At 39.0% G+C, this 24041-nt stretch overlaps 2 protein-coding genes across 3 annotated transcripts; both read right to left on the bottom strand.

The window, feature by feature from the left end:
* Nucleotides 1–1783: 1783 nt before the first annotated feature.
* Nucleotides 1784–8033, bottom strand: LOC120110598 (cellulose synthase A catalytic subunit 9 [UDP-forming]-like). Its single transcript, XM_039126063.1, has 13 exons — nucleotides 7701–8033; nucleotides 7376–7571; nucleotides 6360–6586; nucleotides 6162–6258; nucleotides 5972–6086; nucleotides 5616–5882; nucleotides 5197–5542; nucleotides 4567–4830; nucleotides 4088–4300; nucleotides 3737–3944; nucleotides 3399–3598; nucleotides 2695–3048; nucleotides 1784–2593 (listed from the first exon to the last, which is right to left on the bottom strand). Exons 1-13 carry the CDS (start codon nucleotides 7773–7775, stop codon nucleotides 2009–2011), a joined length of 3147 nt encoding a protein of 1048 aa, XP_038981991.1. The 5' UTR covers nucleotides 7776–8033; the 3' UTR covers nucleotides 1784–2008.
* A 2770-nt stretch (nucleotides 8034–10803) lies between these two features.
* Nucleotides 10804–22928, bottom strand: LOC120110600 (translation initiation factor IF3-2, chloroplastic-like). Of its 2 annotated transcripts, none has more exons than XM_039126068.1 (10): nucleotides 22408–22928; nucleotides 20157–20196; nucleotides 20011–20070; nucleotides 18030–18091; nucleotides 17661–17716; nucleotides 17508–17541; nucleotides 13001–13073; nucleotides 12821–12913; nucleotides 11719–11896; nucleotides 10804–11303 (listed from the first exon to the last, which is right to left on the bottom strand). In XM_039126068.1, the coding sequence occupies exons 1-9, from the start codon at nucleotides 22692–22694 to the stop codon at nucleotides 11756–11758; spliced, it is 846 nt and encodes a 281-aa protein (XP_038981996.1). In that variant the 5' UTR covers nucleotides 22695–22928; the 3' UTR covers nucleotides 10804–11303; nucleotides 11719–11755. The 2 variants fall into 2 exon arrangements, with proteins under 2 accessions (XP_038981996.1, XP_038981998.1); XM_039126070.1 differs by lacking the exon at nucleotides 10804–11303 and adding an exon at nucleotides 11305–11536.
* Between the last annotated feature and the right edge of the window lie 1113 nt (nucleotides 22929–24041).

Genomic DNA, 24041 nt, shown 5'->3' on the forward strand with positions numbered 1-24041 from the left:
TTTTAAATTTGGTGATGCATTCCCATGTGTGACTCCATTGTAAGGGATGGTGGATTGTATTCTGATCAGCCCTTTTTCCTTCATCAATTCCCTGGTCTTGGTATTTTCATCCCACCTCCCATTTAAAGCGTACAAGTTGGACATCAGAACATAGTAATCTGGAAATGTCAGGCTGCAACTACATCATCTTCTTCGCTGCCACTCCTCCAAACTCCAACCTTGCATGGAGTCTGCAACCACGAAGAAAAGCTCCCCACATGCTGACATCTCTTGCATCGGCATCCTCTCTATGAATTCCAAGGCCACCTCAGCCTTTCCAGCTCGAGATAGCATATCAACCATACATGTACAATGTTTCAAGGAGGGAACAATACTTCAATGCTGAGTCTGTGACAGTGCTACTGAAATACCTCCTCCTTGCATATCAACAAGTGCATTCATTACTCCGGCATAGCTCTTCTAGACCTAGCCTAATCCCAAGCATCTGAAGAGACGTGCCCAGATTCGAGTCTTTCAACCGTGCAGAAGCAGAAAGAAGCACTTGCTACCGTAGCTGAATTAGGAACTATATATGCCTGTCCATTTCCCATCAGAAAAGAACTTTATAGACTCAATGGGATACCCCCTCGTCTGTCTACCCAAAGAACATAGCAATCCATGAGACAGTATCCACATTGCAAAGTTCATCGAAGATGAAACGTTTAAGGATCCGTGCGGACGTATGTTTAGTCCCATATTAGTTATGCACTGGATAGATCTTAGAACTAGTCGATCTGATGAGAAAAGTTCGAATGGTGGTTCATATAGATTGAATTGCATCATACTTATATAGGGTCAAGGAACCTAAATAACATTTTTCTTCTAGTCCTTCTCGGTGAGGCCTTAAATTGTGACAAATAGTATCAGAGGAGTCCTAGCTTATGGCCTATATGGACTAGGGGATACTACAGTACAGATTTATGGAGGCTGACCATGGGCTGATCATGGTGCTTGTGATTGATTAAATTTGAATGGATTTGAACCATGTGGAGCAAGTCCTAGTCTAACTTGACCAAGAGTTTAACACGAAATTGAATTGCATTTAGAATATTTGAAGCAAGAGTCTGAAACACTTGCAGACTGGATGGCATTATCTGCTTTGTAGACAACTGTTGTAGATATCCTTACTGATATGTTAAATATTTCTTTTTTCTGATGCCTATGGTTGTATTTATCCTATAATGGTTTAATAAATTCTGTTTACCAAACAAAAAAAAGCGGACCTAGATATGATGTTGTCATTTGTTAGGGTTCTTCCTTGGATGGTGTCTACTTCAAGCCTCACTGATATTTGTCGGGTCAGGTTCGTTAAGGTCCCCTTGAGTCCGGTCCAAGCTCAGGAGATCCTTGGACGGCTGCATGGGTCTGAGTCCAGGTTAGTGTGATCCATACCTGATCCTTGTATCTGAACCATGCATGTTATCTTGCATAATGCATTGGGCAATGAAATGCACAAAGCGGTTGCCAGTTAATTCTGCTGAAGAGGTCTATATGAGGAACATTGTACCAGAAGTAATTGGCATTCACTTCTAATGATGATTTCAGAGATGGAAGACTATTAAATACATTAAGATGGAGAAATATTAGTCATCTTATAAGCAAAGATACGGAGGTGAATATGACTTGCCAACCATGCCAGGATGGACAACATAAATTGACAGACAAACCTCTAGCTAGTAAGATTGATGGGGAGTTCGAGGAAGATTTTTTTTTTTTGTTCCCTCTCTATCTCTTTCTGTCAAAGTAATCAACAATGTACACTTTAAGATACCAAACACGCGTCAACTACATCAAGCAGTTCTAGCAAAATTCTTCGAGCAACCTCAATATGCCTTTTTTTTTAATGCAATTAAGCAATCTCAATACGAAAAGAAAATCCAGTTCATGTATAATACAAAATTTCACATTGGTGTCACTCGTTTGATGAAGAAGAAAGCACAAGCAGTTCCAGGTAGGCAGAGAAGATGGATCAACAATTGATTCCACATTGCCTGACATCCGGACCTTTGGCTTTGATCACAAACGGATCGATCCTAACCCACAGCAATGAGAAAATGGAAGCCAAGAGCACGGACCAGATGACGACAATGGTAGGGGTCCTGTTTTGCCTGCCCATGAGACCCTTGAGGAATGGATAGAGATGGACAATAACCCAGAAGGCGAAGAACAGCTTCCCAAAGAGAGGTCCCCATGACTGGTACCCATTGTTTATGGCATCCGATATCCCTGCGACAACCCCGACAAGATTTATGATCAATAAAGTTGTAGGGGGAATCAAAAGAGTAGTCCACTTGAAGGCGTAGAGATCCCTGTATTCATCCTCATCATCTGTAGCCTTGGAGGTGACTGTGAAGTTGGTGTCTATCCCAGCCAGAACCTTAAGCAGGCCCTGAATGACAGCGAAAAGGTGGGCTGAGACGCCACCAATGACCCAGAATTGCTCGTTTCTCCACCATTCTTCGATGCTCACTCCGCTCCACCTTAGCTCAAGGATGCCCGTCGCAAAGATGGAGATGAAGAGTGAAATAAAGAAGAGGCTGGCAAATGTACTAATCTGGATAATTAGCAGAGATAGCATCATCAGTTACCATGAACATTCGGAAGTTGGAATTCAAGAGAGATCAGATTGGAGAGAACAAATAAGAAGATGCGAACCGTCGGCATGATGAACTTTCCGGTAAGTAGACAGACGGCAGGAAGAGTACAGTAGGCAAGGAGGGGGAGAGAGGTGAAGGGATAGATGGTGGTGTTGATGTAGGCAAAACGCTCAAGCCACTTGAGGTGCCCATTCTTGTAACCATACCAGACTGGGCTGTGGCGACTGAAGAAGATCTCGACCGAGCCAAGCGCCCACCGGAGCACCTGGTTCAGCCGGTCGGAGAGGTTAATTGGGGCTGACCCTTTGAATGCTGGCCTTTTTGGCATGCAGTAGATGGAGCGCCAGCCCCGGCAGTGCATCTTGAACCCGGTGAGAATGTCCTCTGTGATCGACCCGTAGATCCAACCCAGCTGCACAATATAAACAAGAAGTCACCAGGGATTCAGATTGCAGCAAATGAGCATGCAAGCTATAGCCTAATTCAAATGCCTAATTAGTTAAATTTATCTCCTGGAAAGTTGTTCTAGACTTTTGCTGCTTCTGTTCATGGATTACCATGAGGGGTGAGCCATGGCACTATAGTAAGTTAGCTTCATTTTGACCTAAGGTCGCACATTGAAAACATGGAAACGGTCTCTCAGCATGCGGGGTAAGGCTGCATACATTTGACCCTCCCTAGACGCCGCAATCGCGGGAGACTTGTACATTGGGTTACACTTTTATTCTTAGATTACCATCAAGCAGGTGATTTATTTGTTACCTCTGATCCCCATTCACTTTTGTCTTCATAGCCACAGCTGATGACATGAATGGCTTCCTTGAGCAGAGCTGCAGGGCTTGATGAGGGAGGAACTCCACCTTCCTCCATTAGAGTTGATGTCACAAATGCAGCTGACTGCCCAAATCTCTTCTCGAAGTTCATCTGCGACATTAACAGCTCCTTGTCGTCGTCACCGAGCCCTAATTGTTATTCAGTAATGAAATGCTTGTATTTTAGTTTGAGTGGAGCACTTCAGAATAAAAAGTAAACCACATGACTTGAGCACAAATTAATTACTCTAACATGAGAAGCAGCACTGAAGGCTTAGATTGGCCTACCTCCATCTGCTGCTTGCTCATTTGAACCACCTTGGGAGTACTTGAGCTTCTTGCGGCCTCCAAAGCATGGACAGCAGTCGCAGATCACCATTTTTGGACGCTTGGGGCCCTTAGGAGGATTGTAACCATAGAGGGCTTGTCGCCTAAAGACACACCCGGTACCCACATACACTGGACCTTGGCTTCCATCTAGGCCCTTCATGTTTATCTGCAAAAAGACAATAATCATCAGATTTCAGTGTATTTCCTCTTATCTTTGAAAAACAATAATGGAAATTGATGCTTATGCTCAGTTATCTTGATTCGATGATCAGTTGTAAGGAAATGAAGATTGCAGCTTAGACTTCTTACATCAAAGAAGACGGTATTCCTATTGGCATATCGATCATGCTTATCAATGCCATCGAACCTCTGGGGAAACTGGACATAGCACACTTTTCTTCCAATCTGTGGATCCATCAAGAAACACATTGCCTCTCGAATGGCCTTGCTGTTGTTCACATAGTGATCACAGTCCAAATTGAGCATGAAGGGTGCGTTTGTGAGCACAGCAGAGACACGGACCTACAAAGCACCCCAGTTATTAGCAGAGTTGGAAGATCTCAACTATAGAGTCCAAAATCGAACTCAAATTGCTTTCAAAATTTCATAATTATATAGATCATGTGTTAATGTATCTGAAAAGAAAAGCAAAGAGAAGTTCAGATGATTTTTCATTTCTTTTAGGTTTCTAGATTCGTTTGATATGTGTTGAACTTAGAAAACCATTTGATGAATGAACTCGACTGAATGATCACATCATAAAATAGAGACTCAGAATCTTATCATACCAGAGCATTCATGGCACCAGCCTTCTTGTGATGCTGAAATCCAGGCCGCTTCTCACGAGAGACATAAACAAGGCGAGGAAGCTCATTACCCTCAATGTCGTGACCACCACTGTGGCCCAAAAAGACCTGGATCATGCCTGGATGATCGCGGGTGTTGTTACCAGGCCATGGGGTGCCATCTTGCATAATCCACCCTTCAGGAGGAACTTTCAGAGCTTTTGCAACCAAAGCATTTACACGCACTTTAAATTCCTCGTATTCTCTCTGCTCGAGAAAGAGCAAAAAATACAATATTGAAATGTTATATCATGTGTAGGTGATAAATGTTTCAAGCTAAATGCAGGAGACAAAATGAAAAAAGATTTAAATGAAAGCTATTTTATCTTCAAAATGAAAAAAAAAAAATCAGAGTTATTGACCTAGCTCAAAATAAACATAATATGCTTAGTATCATCTATTTATCCTGAATCTATCACTCTACAAATTCAAGAAAATGACTGTAATGACTTGAAAGTAAGCAGTACCATAAAAAACATGGTCTCCTTAAATTAAGGGACTACTGATCATAATCCTAAATATGCATGATATAGTATGCAATCCTGAAATTTGCAGCATATGGATTTAATCAACCTTCATTGCACGCCGTTCCTTAACAAAAGTTGGCTGGACTTTATCCTTGAGGTAATCAACCTTCTGAGAGAAGTACATTTCGGGAGCCCGAGGCTCGATGTTGAATTTCTTGCAGAAAGGTACCCATTTCCTAGCAAACTCAGCAGTCTCTGAGAGGGATTCAAATGTGAGCATCGATGCACCATCATCTGAGACATAGCATGACACCTTGTCCACTGGGTAATCCACAGCCAAGATTGATAGCACCGTGTTGGCAGTGACAAGAGGAGGCTCCTTCAGTGGGTCCACTGTACTAACAAAGATGTCCACAGGAGAAAGCAATGAAGGTGCACCTTCCTTCTCATATCTGCAGCAAATCCAGATCTGTCAAGTTTCAAATAACAATGTGTTCAAGTAAGAGTGGGAAATAATGTGGTCACCTGAGAGAGAGGCGATCGAGATAAGTTTCGCGATCAATTGGGAACCATTTAGGAAACTGATCAAGAATCCATGAGAAGGCAAACCATATCTCACATATAACTGATGTGAGCCACAGTGCAATTGCATCATGGACTGGGTTGAGAAGTCGGTAGCGCAGGAAGAAGCCTAGTACCACAAGACGGATCACGATCACCATGCGATATGGGTTGATCTTGCTTGAAGCTATCGATACTTTTCGTGATAGTGGTTGCCTTGCTTCATCCATCCTGCATTATAGATTTTATCATACTGCTGCTTCGTTCCTTCTTTTTTTAATTTGAGAAACATACAATGGAACAATTTTTTGGAGATTTACATGGACATGTCAGGGTCGTCATCTGGGTCACCTCCAAGAAGGCCTTGCTTTGATTTGTATTCATCCACTCTATCTTTCCACCCTCCATCTGTCTTCTCATCCCATCTTGCACTCCCTGCTCAACCCCATAAAGGTTAAGTTATCCTCTTTTTGCAGCAGTTGATTATGGTACAAGAAATACAACACCCACCAGGCTCAGACACTGGATAAGGATGAACACGCTTGTGGAGAGATGATGAGACTTCTCCAGAGTTATGACTATTAGATATTGGGAACTCGCCACTAACCTGAAACAATATGCAGCGGAAGTGCATTAGAACACTCAATCATATGTATTCACAGAAAAAAATGAAATGAAAGAAAATAAGGAGGAAGAAGTTTAGGTTACTGGTCGAGAGTGAGCTCTGGTTATGATGGGTGGGAACTGAGGAGGATTGCTTTGATCATCCTCGGGGCCCCTGCCATAGCTCATCTTCCCATAAAGCATTGCCTCTGTGATGTGTTTGTTCTGCTGTAGCTGTTGTTGCCTTTTGTTCTGTTCATCATCAATGTTGAATTCATGTTCTATATCATCGACATCTTCTTCATCGTCATCTCCCTCCACTCTTGGGCTCCCTACACATTTTAAAATCTTATTGTCACCCTCCTTTATTGAATAGAAGGGATGAACCGAGTGCAATTCTGATGCATCTCCCTTGGTAAGAATGGCCATACTGATTTGTGAAACTTAATTTTTTTTTAAATTTTTCGAGAATCAATATTTATTAGCTCATTATCTGCCTACGAATATAACATTGCTTGCCTTCCATCTTCTTTTAATTTTCAGAATTGCCCATACAAATCTTTTCCAGGTGCTACAGCAAGATGTTGTATGAAACAAAATGTAATCATCAGAATATCTAAATTGCTCAGTTTAGTTATACTATCTATCAATGCAGAATAAAAGTTTAATTGAATTCAAAATTAGGTATATAATTATATTTATTTATTTGTTTGTCAAAACTATATATATCCTTATAAACAGTTTCCAAACACTAAATTGAATTTTAGTACATTTTGTAATCAAGTTTTCTAAAAGCAGTTCTGTTAGAAACATGACATGTTCATCCACAAAAGATGAAAAACCACTCAAAGTTTCAGAAAGCTCACTCATTAAGAACACATCGTTGTGACTTACTTCTAACCTAATCTAGTGAGATTCGTCTTCTAATCACCTTCTTGATTCTATTTTTCAGGAAACCATGATTCCATGGCTGATGCCATTATAATAAAATCAAGAGATTAATTCCTTCTTTCATGATTATGTTCTATTGGGATCGCGCTATGAAATGCGAATAATCTGTCAAAACTATGAGCTACTGTACTATCGAGTTAAATGCCAAGCGATGAGAAGAAGCAACAGACCCTTGAGGCGTTTGTAGCGGGTCTTGCACTGGGGGCAGAGCTGGGTTCCCTCCCTCCTCTCATACTCATAGCATGGCCGGCACACGGGGAAGCCACACTCGTTGCAAGCCACAAAGAGGTCTCCATCCACCGTAAGCCCAATCTCATCGCCGCATATCTCACACACCTGACCGTTCAACGCCCTCAGCGGCTTCGGCTACAAATCGAGAACCAAGCAGACCATTAAAACCACCAAAAACGACATTCCGAGAAGAACAGCTAATCTGATCATGTTTATATCTGCTCATTGGAATTGTATTTATGATCCAAAAAACAATCATAATACCTCCTCATGGCCGCGGATGAGCACAAGCTCGTTCCGGTTGTGAGACCCGGCGACCAATCCCGCACTTGCTTCCATTGAGTCTCGCGCGGGGTTCAGGGATTGGATGACGAGCACATACGGATTGGGAGCAGGAGGTTTTGGATCGGTCCTTGAGAGTCTTGGTCTTTTAAGGTGGGGTGGCGAGGAGGCTTCAGTTTAGGTCTCATTCCCTCACCTAATGCGTTGGTTGCCGAAGGTTGGTTGGTTGCAGAGTCTCCATTGCCGCTAAGTGAAGCTATGGGGCATGTCCCTTCCCGCTCAACCAACCCTTCTCCAATCCGCATCTCCCCCCGCGCGCTCTTTTCGGTAATTTATGCCCCATTGGAAGAAACTGACGCAGGCTTGGCCTTTTTGTGACCATGTTTAGGAGTGGGGTCAGGTCAGATCAAATACGGTTTGGATTGAATGTAAATTAGGTTAAAATATCTATCAATCCAAATCCAATATGATTCTATTAAATAGGTAATCGATTGGATCTACAATAAATTAAATCAAGTTAAATGAGTTAGACGAGTTGGGCAGCCATATTATTACTTTTGATATTTTGTAGCATCCATCATTGGGTCTTTTTTTTCTTTTTTTTTTATTAAGGTGAAAGGTTGTTTTTTAGACTTTGGGCCATGTTTTAGCAATAACTCTAGAGCGAAGATCAGTAACCTTTTAAGGAAACAGATTCGTTAAAATAGGTCAAATATTTTATCCTATTTAGGCTCGTAGAAGAGCTTCATAGATAAGTTACCTAGGGTTGTATGGCTTTGTTAATGGCTTTATTTTTTAATAAGAGAATGTCTCAAAAGTAGATTATGGGTCATAATAATACAGGAAGAATATCAAACAAGTCTTTTATATTAGATATTTTTCATTAATTTTTTATTATCTACTATTCTTTTATGCAATTGGCAGTGCAAAAATATTTATTTTTAAAATAATGTGATAGATATGTCAAAAATAAATTTAGTGTTGCTCCATCCTAAGGGGTGATTGGTTAATGCTGTCCAAAGATGAAAAATAAAACAATTCGGTGCATTAGGTTCTCGTCATTATCAACCTTACCACCGTGGCAAGATTGTCTAAAGATATATATATATATATATATATATATATATATATATATATAGCAATATAACAATTGCCAGAGTAGTTTATTTATGTCATTTAGAAATCATCAAAGCAGCAATATTTAGCCCTATTTTTTTTTTAAGACCATTTTGGAGTATTATATTCTAGTTCTTACATGCTTACATGATAAGTACATCACAAGAGAGTAATATAGCTGTGCTGGAATACCAGCGGCCAATTCTAGCTAAAAGACTCTCCTGCCATCACCAGGCATTCAAGATCGAGTAGCTTCCTTCCATCAAAAGAAGTATCAGATAGTAGATAAATAATTTTAAACGGAAAAAAAAATGATATGGGATAGCACTCATGATGATTGTTATATGATTTTACTATCGTGCTCATAGACTCAAAATGCAAAAACTCATAAATTGATTTTTCCCCCCCAGAAAGTAGTACTGATACACTAAATAATTATAACACGGTTGCTCAAAACTATGGTGGGTCTTAAGACAATCAGTTAAAAATAGGAGAAGATTATCCTCGGATTTGACGAGAGCCCGGCGATAGAGACAAACGGCAAGATCAGCCCATTGAAAAGGAGCCGGAAAGCTAAAATCCACGAGGAAAATGAGATAGCGCACCGGCTAATTAGCCCAGCAATTGCGACCACCAGCCATCAGGTGTGCTTTTTAGAGAGAGAGAGGGAGAGAGGCAGCCATCAGGTGGGTCCCGTGCTGCTTGTTAGAGAGAGAGGGAGAGAGGGGGTTGGGGTTGGGGTTGGGGTTGGGGTTGGGAGAACTTGCGCCTGAAGACATGGAAAAGGGTGTGGTTGCTTGGATACTTCTCCATCAACATGTGAAGCATATACTAACAACATCCTACTGTTGAAAATCTTGTTGAAAGGAGGCTGGACTCAATCCTTGTCCTCTCTGGATAATCACATAGTGACCCAACACCTACTTTGCTTTTTTGTTTCCACATCCATTTGATTAATGACAAGGAGTTGCCAAATTAGAGCATCACTGGTGGATCGAGGTTATATCTTTCACAAGAATGCACAATTAGATCACCCATTGAACATATCTCTAAGTGCTCTCAACTTTATCATCCACCTACCTGCACAGCTCTCAAACCTACCAGCGGATCGCCCGTCACACAGATCTCAATGCAATCCAACTCCATTATTCACCTATCTGCATAGATCTCAAAGCTATCAGTGGATGACCTAATAATGGATTTGTGGAAAAGAAGGTGAATCTTTCTTTCGTGCAGAGAAAATGCACCGCCCAACCCTTAAACAAACAAACCTAGTCTGCAAATAGATGTGGCTGAAAATTCCAACCCACATTAAATTTCTTTCTTGGAACTTATGTTTAAATCTTGCCCTAGAAGCGTATGCTTCCATTTTAACATAAACTTTCCCAAGTTCTACGCTTGGTGACAAATAGCTATCACTTGGCTTGGGAGACTCGTACAACCTACTGCACAGACTGGCGTGGCTGAGAACTTCCAAATTCCAACTTTTCGGCGAGTACCCTATAAATCTTCTGTCAAAATTTTCTCTTGTAATATTTTCAAATATCTTACTCTACTGGAACATTTGTTCAAATCTTACTCTAGAAGCTTATGCTTCCAGTTCAACAAAAACTCGTTAAGGAATATAAGCTGGAAACAAAGAACAACAAAGTTCAAGGACAATGATCAAGCCACTGACTCCTTTAAGTTCTAATGGTAGCCGGGTATCTGAACCCCATGAAACAACTTATGCACCATTAAGCAGTAAGGGCTTGGTGAGGCTAAAGTACTGCATTCAGAACAATGGGTTTCAGCCATCATCACCATATGCACAGAAATTTCATTATAAGCAGTCCTAACACACCCCTTTCACCACGATTTGCTACTGCACATTGCATGTCGGATACGCAAGACTATGGAAATAAACCTGGCCGATGATGCATCATGCCCAAATCAATACATAGATCTAATAATCCTGATAGCATTCTTCTTTCATAGGTTGTGTAAAGAAGATTACCAAGAAAAAATTACAGCTATCCTTCTAATGTACAGTCTTTCAAAGTAGACTTTGCTATTAAGAATGTGAGCCTCAGCATTTAACATTACAAAGATTCGCCGAATTCCCTATCAAAGGAAACATGAGACGAGAGTAGAGTAATTCAACAGTGCAGGCTGATCGAGACATTACATTCACTGTCGCATGAATGAAGTCCCTGTCCATAGCCAGAAACTTCAAGTCCTCTTAGGCCACCTTACAGAAGATCATACGTCAATCTCAGAAAAACGCATGAGATTTCTCAATACCATTGCCAGAAGTTTATTTGTGCATTGCATAACAAGAATGATTTGGCTTTTGGGTGATAATAGAATAAATTAGCATTGCCTCCTTGCACATAAACCTTACTACAATTTCTTGCCTCAAATATTTACAAACGTAATATGTTGCAATCATCTCTCCGCCTACCAATCAAATCTAGGCAAGAAAAATATCTGCAGTAAAAAAAAAAACATCACAACTATTATACATGAAAAAATAACAATTTTTTGACACAATAATATGCTGATAACACCAAGCTAAAGCAGTAAACCAGGAAACGACCATAATAGAGAAAATATAAAGGACGGCTCACTGCATAAGGTTCCTGCTGCTGTGAGGCTCAAAAAGGGTCAGATATACGCAGCCTTACCCTCATGTACAGAGAAGCTGTTTTGGTGTTTCAAACCTATGATATCAAGGTCACAAAAGAGCAGCCTTACCATTGCGAAGCTGTTTGCATGTTTCAAACCCATAACATCAAGGTCACAATAGAGCAACCTTACCATTGCACCAAGGCTCTCCCTCATAATGGAGAAAACATAAGTAATACAATATAATCTCGACTTAAGAATTAAAGACGAATATTACCTGTTGATGTGATTGCAAAACCACGACCTTGACTCAATTAGGCACTTGCTGAAACTTCTGTAACTGGTGTTTCCTTCTTCTTTGGCTGCTCCTGAGCTTTCTGTAGAACCGCTTTATTGGGCATGAGTACCATGAAAATGTTCCTCTCGCTGAAACTTTTGCTCTCTTCAGTTGCCATCTAGAAATGCCAAATGGTGATCAAATCAGAGGATGACACATAAGCTTTTGATCTGGTTCAGTGAAAATATGAAGGAAAAAAAAGGCTGTGGAATCAAGTGGGCTGGCAAATAAAAAGGGAAGAAAAGAAGAAAAGACAACTTTTACCAGTAGCAGACACATCGAATAGTGAATTACTAACCAAAGAAATTCGGAAACATAAGCTCATTCTATAAATGGTACATGGAGGGGGGTAAGTAATTATGGACTGGTTGGCTTATCACTTTACTGTCAGACTGCAGCCTACTTGTCAGAAAAGCATATACAAGGAATCCTGGATTCAACTTTTTAATCAGGCTTTTTTTATTCTTCTGGAGCATGTGTTTTTTAAAATATGTTGCTTTCTCATGAAATTCGTAGCAATTTCCATGTTAATGTGGTCAAAGAGATATGGCGACTTTAGCATACAAGATCCATGATTTTATAAATGGGTCGCCTCTCTAGAGTTTTGAAGGACTCAGTCCTTTCAAAAGCCAATAATAATAAATAATGGGTGAGAAGAATTAACCACAATGATCTTTGTATAGACAACAGATAATTCATCAACTTTTGGGTCCTTCTAGAGCAAACACTATATTGGGCCAGTTTTCCCATACAAATCTAGCTCACTGCTTTGTCTGGATCATGTTAAGGCTCATAATTGATAATCTAGTCTTGCTGAAAATAATGGTGTCACTTGTGAGATGAGGGCATCTGCTTTCCTTGCTATATAATTTTTGAATAAAAAATTATTTTATTTATATAGGGTTTACAAATAATGCAGTTTAGCTTACGAAAAATAAAAGTGATAACAGTAAAAAAACATCTTAAAGAGACATGAAAGAGATGGGAACGAACATGTAGCACATTTATCGAGTAATTGAGTAAATCTCCACATAATCATTACCTCTCCAAGATCACTCTGAAAACGCTTAATAAGTTCAATAGCAATGTTCCTGAATTCATTTTGCCGGCCTCTCAAGTTCACAATGACTTTTACCTGAAGAAAATCTGATATGTTAACCTGGCAATAATCATACAAGAGGTGGGATAAAAAAAAATTATGTTAAAAAAAAGCTTCATCAACCTTGTCTCCATCTTTAAGAAACTTTTGAGCAGCCTTCAGCCTCACAGAATAATCATGAGAATCAATGTTATACCTGTAATGAAACAATAATACATATATCTAGCCACAACTTTTGTTATAAGCACAAATATGTAAGGACAAAAATGCATGGCACTAAATATACCAGTATTAAGAAAGTCATATATGAACATATGCACAAAGAAATGGGAGAAAAGGGGTCATTTTCAGTCTCTACTGCCCCCAACAGGCCCAGCCACTAATTAAGGTGAAAAAAAGGGCGGCAACTCTATTAATGGCCAATCAGTATTGCACGCTGTATCTTAATTGATCATAGTTGAAGACCTAATTAGACAATCATGACTTTTAAGGGTCCCCTAATTGGCAACCAATGCCCTACAAGATGCATGCTTGCATGTATGCATCCATGCATATGTATATATTTGTCATGCCAGAGCTTTGGTAAACAAAGTCGTAAGGTGTAGAAATCTCCTTGCCCATCACTTTCGCTGAATAAAAGTGAAGGTCACAATTAACATATTTGGTTTTCATGATTTGCACTACAGATAACTGATAGTTGAATAGAATAAGACAGGCCATGAAGAAAAGTCAACAATTTCACTCAAGGCAACATGAGCTCACATGCAGCAAGTGCAATGCTTTTTTTTTTTTGGTTAAAACGGCAATTCATATAACTCTAACGTGAGTACATCCTGCCAAATCAGAAGAAAGTAAAAGATACAAATGTGGCGGTAGCTCCACTGTGGATGTCCAGTGGAGCTCCCCGGAATGTCGTGCGACATGGGAGGCGACCCAGTCAGCAGCCCTGTTCGCCTCCCGGAAAATGTGCACGGCCTGAAACTCGTCCATCTCCATCGCCAATCTGCGAGTCTCCCGAATAAGCGGATGTCCATCTCCATACCTATCAGCACCCCGGATCCAGTCTATGACTATGGAAGAATCCCCCTCAAGGTACACCCGGCCAGCCCCGAGCACCCGCCTCGCATAGGAAATGCCCGCCCAAGCTGCCCACAGCTCTGCCCCAACAACCGTGAGCAAGTGCAATGCTTTCAATAACTACCCTGATCTAGAAATCATAGATTGTTCCTTACGCTTGCAAGTGACAACAATTAAAAATTTGCAATCACCCTGCGCTTTTCTCTGCCAACCTCAAGCTCCTTATCACAAGTTCTCTGTATTTTAATTCTTATTTCTTCCACCTCTCTCCATCAGACCTCATATATGCTTGGCATTGTGATGCTTGATGATTACAAAAATTGGAAAGATCCATGCTATCTATGTGGGTTAGATTTTTTTTTTTCCAAACAAGAATCTTATGATGATTATTGGATTAACATTAACGTCAGTGTCAGAGCCAGGATATATATGTAGGCAGCAGTATTTTTAGTTAACCAATGATTGCTGAACTAACCTTTTATCATTCACAAATTTCATGCAAAGTTCGATGGAGCTAATATGTAGCTATACTCTGACAAATAGTAAAACCGATCCAAAATTTTTAAATGAAAGAATTTCCTTATCAACTATAAACTTCTCTTTTGGAAAAATTAATCATATTTTTAAGGAAACAAGTTTCTTTAATTAAGGACATGATCTGAAGGACACAATCTGCTGAAGGACTACTTAAGTTTCTAAGATTGAAATTTTAACATGCGAAATTATAGAACCTCCCCCTCAAGTAAAGAGGAAAAATCAGCCTCAAGGCTACACTATTCTAGCATGAAATGATTGCCTATTTTAGGAATTAGATGAGATACGCAATATAGTTGACAGCAGCACCAACCATATCCCGTACTGCAAGGTAATGACATCCCTTTCGACCCTTTTGCCCAAAAAAAAAAACATAAAGGCTTTTATGACAAATAAAAAAATGAAAAAGAAATAGAGAAATATCAAAATTTAAGAAAGCTTCAAATGATAACAGCAGATTCAGCAGCTTGTGAGGATGATACTCATGGAGTGATCGATTTCAATTTAAGAGAAACCAGACCAAATACAAGAAAGCGTCCTGTTTCAAATCTTCTTTTATTCAAGGATGGGCAGAACTAGGCTTTGGATCCACTTGACTCCAAACAATGACTGAGGTCTAAAATTAACTCCACAAGGTCATGCCAGGACTTAGATCTCAAAATTCAATGGTCTAGACTCCACTCACCTAAGAATAATAAAAAAGAGAGATCAATGGTGCCCTAAAGAGTGGTTCCTTTATATAACAGGGCTTTTTTTTTCTCTTATTGGAGAGATTGGATCTTTGGTGGGACTAGTCTCAATTGGGTCTCAGCTTCAATTTACTAAAAATAGAAGCTCGAAAAAGAGGGGGAGACAGGGGGACTATTTTTTGTACAATTAATGGAGGGGGAAAGGTGTATGGGCATTTTTATTGGGCCAGGGGGGAATACACACTCCTTGCTCCACCCTTGATTAAGATAAATCTGTTGTTAACATAAACCACTTAAGGGATACGGCGCATGATCTATACTTGTATGGAGGGCTTCCCCCATACTAAAAACCATTAGGTGGGTACAGTAGCAAGAACTTTCTCAACCACTGTCATATCAATTAAGCAGGGAAAGTAATTCCCCCTTAAATATTTCCTCTCTCAAATGAAAAAGAAAAAAATTGAGACATAAATTAAAGGCATCTTCCACCTCTAGCCATAAAGTTCTTTGGCACAATGTTAATGATGCTCAAGTTATGAGGTAATATTTTTGCATTAAGATACCTGAGAAAGTAGTTCAAAAATTTACAGAAAATAGCTTATTGAACACCAGCTACTACTCAATATCCTAGTATTTTTTTTGATCCACTATTGTGTATGGGTATAGGGTTGTAAATTTGGTTTTACTTTTGGATCTGGGTCTAACATATATACTTTGATTTTGCTTATGGATAGGCCGAAACCAACCTGAACCCAAACAACTGCTGTGCTCTGGATAAATTTGGAGAGGAAGATGGCATAAAACAATACTTCTAAACTCTAATTAAGATCCTTTCAGATAATGATCATTTGCAATGTAACTTCTGCAATCATCCAAAACCTAGGCACCTAGTAGGACTCAAACAAGACATCATAAATAATGAATATCCCATCATCACACTTCCAGATAATATTTGAAAATCACAATGATCATATCAGTTAGAACCTATGCTGGGGACATTGCAAGAGTTCACTGAACTTGGAAAAAAATACTTGTGCACCAAATATGGAAGTGTGGGTAATTAGACATACCTTCAAGTGGCAGCTGACTCGCCTAGATGGATAATTGATTCCTAAATCATATTGAAGTATAGGAATTTCTAAAACACTCCAAGAGAACCCTAATGAACCAGCCTATCATTGTGATCTACATCAGCATATCAGCTCAAATTGAAGATCACGAGAAACAAAACAGAACATCACAGTCCGAGCTTTTTGTATATATAGCCCTATAAATATAGCTTATTGCATATTTAGCCTTTGCAAATCACTATTTGCATATATAGCCTTCAAATCATCTTGTTTTTCCAAGGATACCCCTTCAGTGAGATTTCTGACTGACAGTGTATAAATAATAACATTTTAAGTGTAAAAAGATACTATTATTGTTGCTCATTGATATCCTTGAAAAAAATTAACATTTAATTTACATTGTAAATAGTTATATTTTTGCATAATCTTTCAGGAAAATTAATGCAAAAGGGCAATAGAGTTATTTTATACTCAAAGCATTTATTTATTAACAATGTTGGTCAAAAATCTAATAGGAGGGATATCCTTGAAAAAACAGGAAGATTTTTAGGGGTATATATGCAAATAGTGAGTTTTACAGGATAAATAAATAATTAGACATATTTGCAAGGGTATATATGCAAGAAAAGCCCTAAAAATTATGCCCACAATCCTTCAAATTTCTAAGATGAAAGATCTATTATTTTGACCTACTTCCTGATGAGATATAAAATTTATCCTCACATAATCTCATATGAAAATCCTAAAATAATTATTGGGTCCCATCTAGCTTCAGCGAGCAGAAAAATAACCATCTGGCAGAGATTGTGGCTAGGTAGATCCTAGCTGAGAGACTATTATGTAGTTCCGCATCTTCCTAAAATTTCACATGAAGTTTCACATAGAGATAGTAAATGTAAATATGCAGATCCCAATTAATCTTTCTCCAAATAATTGATTGTCCATCACCCTCGACTGGACCTAACTATCAGATCCTCTTCAGATTGGAGGTATAAATATTTTGTACTTTATGTTCAATTCATTATCTACAATATGTAATATAAAACACTGCAATATGGAAGACCACAGAATATGATAATTGGCAAAACTCATCATTAAAAGAAATAGCTTAGTCAAATTTAAATTGTTCAATTTAGATAGATTGTTTTATTAGTGTTATAGCATCAGTAAAATAATGGACAGAAAAACAAATTATGACAATAGGAGGCATAATGAAACTGTAAATATGTTTTACATACAGCTTGAAAATTTGATTCATACCCCATTTTGAGTTCTTTGATATCCACACGGCTTGCTGAAAATAATAAAGCATGTGTAAGATTGCAGCACATTGTCATGAGATTGATGATTACTGAAGACAAAGATAGTGCAAAAGGAAAGAAATAAAAAAAACTCAAGGGATGAGAAATTCACCAGCAGATCTTTTCTGTTGCACCTTTTTCTTCTTTTGCTGTTCATACTTATGTTTTCTGTAAGCAAGATTTTTCAGACACCATGTTAAATGATACTGAAGAGCTACAACAGCACATGCCAATATTCTTAAACCAGAATAAGCTTCTTTAGACACTACGACCTATGATATCATTATCCCAATATACACTCAAGGATATTCAGAAACAAATGCAGTTAAAGTAAAGCTGTGGACTATTATGTAAAATTATTTACTAGATTTAAGCATGTACATGGTCAATAAACATGCATGTAAGATGTAAAAACCAATGAATTACTTGAGGCAGCTGCATAGCAACTGAAAGGAATTATTTATTATCCTATAGCACATACTTGTAATCCGCGCTCTCAAAGAGTCTGAGGACAGGAGGATCTGCATCTGCTGACAATATTGCCTGCAAAAGGAGTCACATATCAGGTAGGGAATTTCAGTTTCTGCAATTCTTGCATTCTGTATTTTTTCACTTTGAAAATGAAGGATTTATTCTATTTGATTAGTAATAAACCAAAAATATGAAGAAAAAAGTCCATTCACACTAGATGTTATGTTTAAGATATTTTGTAGTATGACATCTGAACATGTATAAGCCTACTTCCAAACATTCTAGAGAAGGATATTGGTCATCACAGGCATGAGCTAATATGAAAATGGAAAAACCTGAAACATACCCCAAGTTCTTTTGATGGTGTGTTTCAGTTGGGTTAGTGCACTTTGAAATGTCAAAAAACTTCAAAACGTTGTTTCGTGATATAAGCAATCATCATTGTTGCACATATCCACTTCTTTCACCACTAAATGCTGCTTAAACACTACTACTGTCCTCTCCCTTTCATCAAATCCCCTGATCACCAGAGTTCCTCCTTCCTACCAAGCAAGCTATTGGCATATGACCACCCTGAAGTTGAGAGGCAAGGGAAGAGAAGATATCGGGAGTATCATTTGCATATTGTATCCGCATGTACAATCTTCAAATTGCAGTTGTTGTTTCTTATAGTAAGGAACCACTAACCAATATCGGGACCAACCTAATTTTGATAATATTTCACCATCATACAACTTAGTATAACCCAAGGTTTGCTGTATCGGTCGGTACAGTAATGTACCGGACGAATCGTACCGTACGAGGCGCACCGTACCGTACCGCTACTAAACCGTTATGTGGCACCATATAGTACCGGTACATGACACTGCATTGTATCGACACTTGGAACGTGGCACTGCACCGTACATGGCACCGTATAGGTACCAACACTCGGTACGCTGAACCATGACGCACCGATACTGTAATAGGATGGTAATTGTATAGAGTCCGGTACCGAGACGCCGAACCTTGACCTTTTCAATAGCATATTTAAGGTAAAAAGTATCTGCAGGTCTCTAGTTTTATTAAAATGGTAGGGCTGATCCTTGACCTTTTCAATAGCAACCATCCTTGAGTTTTAGTGCAATTTTTTCTGAGTCTCCCATGTCATTCCCTATCATTACAAAATGGTGCTGGAATTCCAAAATCAAATTTTGTAGAAAGAAGGACTTGTGTGGGGTACTAGGAAATAAATTTCATGGAACTTGGGAGTCAGTATTGCAAAAGGGTCATCTAAGCCTAACCTACTATTTCATTAAACAATTAAACTAGGGACCAGCAGATGTTTTTCCCTATATCTCACAACAGTGGCATGTGGTATCACAAAAACTAAGGAGAAAAATTAGCCCATGGGAATTTTAACTAACTTTGAAATCTAAGCATTTCATCTCCCAGATTGTTATAGATGCGTTGTCAAATAATTTAGTAATCTAATTTTTATTATATTCTTGTTTCCTATGTGGTAAAATTGTTATGCAGGACAAAATTACCTTGGTCATTCTGGAATGAACAATGGTATCTGGCCTTGCCTGGAGTAATGGAGGTTTTAAGCCAACAAAATGTCATACCAGATACTAATTAGTTTCGAATATTAAATACTAATTAGTTTCAATATCTTTAAGTTCTCAGTCAACCAAATCAAATCCCTCTAACATGCCCAAAACTTACAGCATAACCTTCATGCAACAAGGACAAGATAAATTACAAGCCAAATGTCAGGAAATCTTGGAGTACAGTGAGAAGTCAGCATTTATCACATCTTTGTAAGAATGGAGCTGGTAAAATTTGAAGCATTTACTGTATTTTTACAGATGTATTCCTGTAAGTTCATTAATGTGACAATCAAGTTCCAGTTGACAATTTGTTCAATAAGATATTATAACATCAACCAGGTGAGTTTAGTTGCACTGACATGTATGAAAATATAGTTTTCCTTACTAAATAACACATACCAAAACTAGATCAGCATCATCTGCCATTTGCATGGCTTCACTTTTAGACATTACACCAATCTGCAGAAATATGAAAAGCAAAGTGACCCTTGGAAAGTGTAGAAGATATGACAAAACCAAAAGAAATACCAGAATGGAAGACTAACCATATTCTGTTGCTCATCCAATAGCCTTACAGAAGATGACCTAGAACCAAAAAATTGGAAATACATGAATGGAACAGATGAGAAGTAAGGTTTCACATGGAATGAAATTTGTGTGTGTGTGTGTGTGTGTGTGTGAGAGAGAGAGAGAGAGAGAGAGAGAGAGAGAGAGAAGATGCAATAACAAACAAAATAATACTGAGATGTTTCCCATAAAAAGAGTTCTATAATACAGATAAAATACTTTGAGAATGTACGTCATGTTTTAACAAATTACTTCGTTAAAGACCAAGAGAAAAAGGGTCATCTTTGCTAAGTACTCAACAGGAATTATTTCTAAACTGAACAAAGGTTTTGTACAAACATGCTCAGATAAGTACTAAAGATTCTAGGAGCAAATATAATCTATAGCTTAGAGATAGAAGGTCCCATGGATTAGCAAGCAACCAGACCAAGTCCAGGGCAGACCAAGACTTAGGCTGCCACTAAATCCATGGAGAGGTTTGTTTCCAAACGTTGGTTCTAAGAACGCCCTTCTTGCATATATGGTTTATACAGCAAGAATTAGCATAAAGGCATCTTGATAAACATAGAAATACCAGCAAACATACCAGGAAATAGATCAATGAAGGGAAATGTTGGTTTCATAGCACTTAGTGTGCTCTAGCACCTTCTGGTAATATCGCAACTACTTGACAAAAATGCCGATTCTCATCTTTTATTGTGCCTTGCAATACTGCAGGATGGATTAAGAGAGGCATTGTTTTGTTCCCACTCAGGCTTTAATTGTTGTTGGAAGTATGCTCTTTGCTGAGACCTAACCAAAGGTGATGCTATATTCAAGAAGTCCCCCCTCCTTCGGTGATGCAGCAGGTGCGGCAATTAAGTTATGATTGTTAGACAAAATCTTCTAGAAAACAGAGAACTGTTTGTCTCTCCTGGGCATGACTCCAAGGTTAGAGCATATGCCAGTGTACCTTTCCTAAACTTAGGTTTCCACAATCATATGTTGAACAGAGAAGTTTCTAGTATTTTAAGTGGAGCTTGGTGAAGGCCTCTCAGCCTGAACATCTCCAAAATATCCATCTTCCTTATTTTTTATGTTCCAACTTTTATTTTTCTCCTCAGATAACTCATAGTTTCTGTTTCTTCCAAACGGTCTCATGTCACAAATTAATCTTCACAACCATTTAGTCTTCACATTACGTATTCTTTCAGGCAAAGATAGAACCATGTTCGCTGCCCTATCCATCCCTCAACACCCACACCTCAAGATGCTAGGACTTCAACAAAGGGAAAAAAAAAAAGAACATTTAACAATAAAAATCTCAACTTCATCTGACTCAAAGAGAGTTAAAAAATAAATAAAAACATACAGATTTAGAATCACTACCCTACTAAATTACTTCAAAGATTTCAAAAAAAAAACAAAAAAAAAAAAAAAAAACAAAACAAAACACTTAAAATTCAGCTACAAAAGCATGCATAAGAAGAGAGTGCACATATTTGACCCACAATAGAGGGGAGAAAAAAAAAAACCTTCTTCCCCTCTTCTGCATTTAGATTTCATATTTTGCCTAAGGTAATTCATTGATTCCATCACTTCTGAAATTTAATCTTGAAAAAATATATCCTCTCAGGGGAAAGGGGAAAAAGCATAAACTACCTTATCCATCTTGAAACGGTACTCTTTTTAACAAGAAATCAAGCTCATAATGATCAAGAACCGGACCCTGCCTTACCCAAAGAAAACTTCAGCATGCATGCAGACCTAGAAGCAACAATCAGATAAATTATTTCAGTTATCTCTATAAGAACCAATTAGTTAATCAACAGAGCAGACACGCACTTGACCCACAATAGGAACACCGATTAAAAGAAGTATCCATCCCTATCTTCTGCGCTTAACAATACTCTCTCCTCGGATAACTAATAATTCCAGTTCTTCCGAACTCACATCACAGCAAAGCATCTCCATTAGCAACTAATTTTACATTGTCTATTAATTCAAGAAAACAAACAAACAAACAAAAAAGTTCACCATCTAGTCGCCTCTCAACAGCCACACCTCAAAACAGTAATATTTCCATCAAAAGACGAAATCTTGGCAATAAAAATATCAACTTCACCCTACTCAAAGAAAGTTTTAACAGACATGCAGATATAGAAACAAGACCGAGATGAATCATTTCAAAAAGTTCAAAAAAAATAAATAAATAAAACAAAATCAGGAGCCGAAATAGAGTTTTCGTACTTGACCCGGTCAAGATCGAGGGCGGGATCATAGTCAGGATCGGCGACACGGTTATCACGCCGGAACCTCCTGGAATCACCGGAGCTTGGGCCGGGACGGAAACCGCTGCCATACCGTGCCACCACCCCTACCTCGGTAACAAAAGGGGGCCGGCAACCCCGAACTCGTTTCTTGGGCAATCGAACAAGAAAGAAAGCATGGAAGACGGGCTTGATAGGGTTGGAGGCGGTCGGCGCGCGAGACAAAGTAGTAAAGGGTTTGAATTGGAAAGCGGCGATTCCGGCCATGGCTTGCTTTAGCTTCGGCTTCTACCGGAGAAAAAAAAGAAAAAACGGATGCTTCTACTCTCAGTGAGGGACGCGAGGGGGAGGAGGAGGTGGGAAGGGAGGGAGGATTCGGTCGAAGCCCATAAGAAAAATTAGATCTTTTTTCGTTCTTTGATCGTTCTTGGGATATTCCAAATAGAAGGTGGAACTCCAGGAGATGGAGAGAAAGAGGCAGACGTTGGGTTGGGAGCGAGAGAGGGGGAGCAGGCCTTGGTCGGACCTTATCCCCTACACTGTTTGTACCACGGTGACCGCATGGGGAACCGGAGATGGAAACTCCTTTGAATGAACCGATTGGGTTACGAAGGAAACCGGCACCCAAGAACGGACCCAAGCTCAGTGGGTTAGACACGTGTATTTCTCTGCCGTTTCGAGCTTGGACCAGAGAACCTAATGGCAACATGGGCAAGGGCAACAATTCCGGCTGGCTTTTTTTTTTCTTTTGCCGCTTTGCTTACTTGCTTAAGGGGACAATTCATATCACTCGGGTACGAACACATTCAATAAAGTTAGAAAACAAAATATCTCAAAATTTTCTAGGCAACTCTTCCTCAATCGTGCACAGCTACCTCCCATGTGGTTATCCGCATAAACAGCAACCCAGTCCACGGTCTCGTTTGCCTCTCTATACACATATTTTGTCTGAAAGACCATCCCATCACTGCCCATCTCCCAAATATTTTGGGTTAGAAGGTGGTCCGACTCCATCTCGATCGGACTTTCTGGATCCATCCAATCACTATAGCCGAGTCTTCCTCCATCAAAATGGAGTTGACCTGCAGAATAAGCCGCGCATATCTGCCTCCCTATGCAGAATAATTCCGGCCGCTTCCCTCGGTGGTCTCGTTTGCAAACCAGAGTCTGACTCTATTGTATATAATTATGGGAGAGTCTCATCCGTATATAATAACCTGAAAAATCTTGGAGATTTTCTGGTCCATTTGTTAAGGGAGCTTTTTGATTTCCTTTATTGAAATAGGGTTTTGACTTCAGGGCGGGTCTTGAGCCTTTTCCATTATATCAGTTGAACATCTTCACGGGCTATCTAATCAAGGCTTAATTCATTGCTTCATACCTGAAATCCAAATTTAATATTATATCTGGTTTGCGACCGAAGTAAGAATAGATTGAACTAAAAATCGATACAACTATATTTCTTAATATATTTAGTTCGGATGAATGAGAATCGGAATTGAAAAATCAATTAAACCAAAAGATATTTTTGAAAAATTAATTAAACAAAGATGTGCTTCTGGAAAATCAATTGTTTTAAATGCATCCAGTTGAATGGGATTTGAAAACTGAGGG

The sequence above is a fragment of the Phoenix dactylifera genome, chromosome 1 (assembly GCF_009389715.1).
Source record: "Phoenix dactylifera cultivar Barhee BC4 chromosome 1, palm_55x_up_171113_PBpolish2nd_filt_p, whole genome shotgun sequence".
In the NCBI taxonomy this organism is placed as follows: domain Eukaryota; kingdom Viridiplantae; phylum Streptophyta; class Magnoliopsida; order Arecales; family Arecaceae; genus Phoenix; species Phoenix dactylifera.

Bases quoted from the DNA above. Each gene is read 5' to 3' on its own strand.
- LOC120110600 (XM_039126068.1), bottom strand. From the start codon at position 22,694: ATGGCCGGAATCGCCGCTTTCCAATTCAAACCCTTTACTACTTTGTCT. The intron at 20,071-20,156 runs GTTAGTCTTCCA...ATATTTCTGCAG, and splicing joins TGGATGAGCAACAGAATATG to ATTGGTGTAATGTCTAAAAG. The intron at 13,074-17,507 runs GTATGAATCAAA...GTTTCATTACAG, and splicing joins ATCAAAGAACTCAAAATGGG to GTATAACATTGATTCTCATG.
- LOC120110598 (XM_039126063.1), bottom strand. From the start codon at position 7,775: ATGGAAGCAAGTGCGGGATTGGTCGCCGGGTCTCACAACCGGAACGAG. The intron at 6,259-6,359 runs GTAACCTAAACT...ATATTGTTTCAG, and splicing joins CCAGAGCTCACTCTCGACCA to GTTAGTGGCGAGTTCCCAAT. The intron at 5,543-5,615 runs GTGACCACATTA...GATTTGCTGCAG, and splicing joins CTCGATCGCCTCTCTCTCAG to ATATGAGAAGGAAGGTGCAC.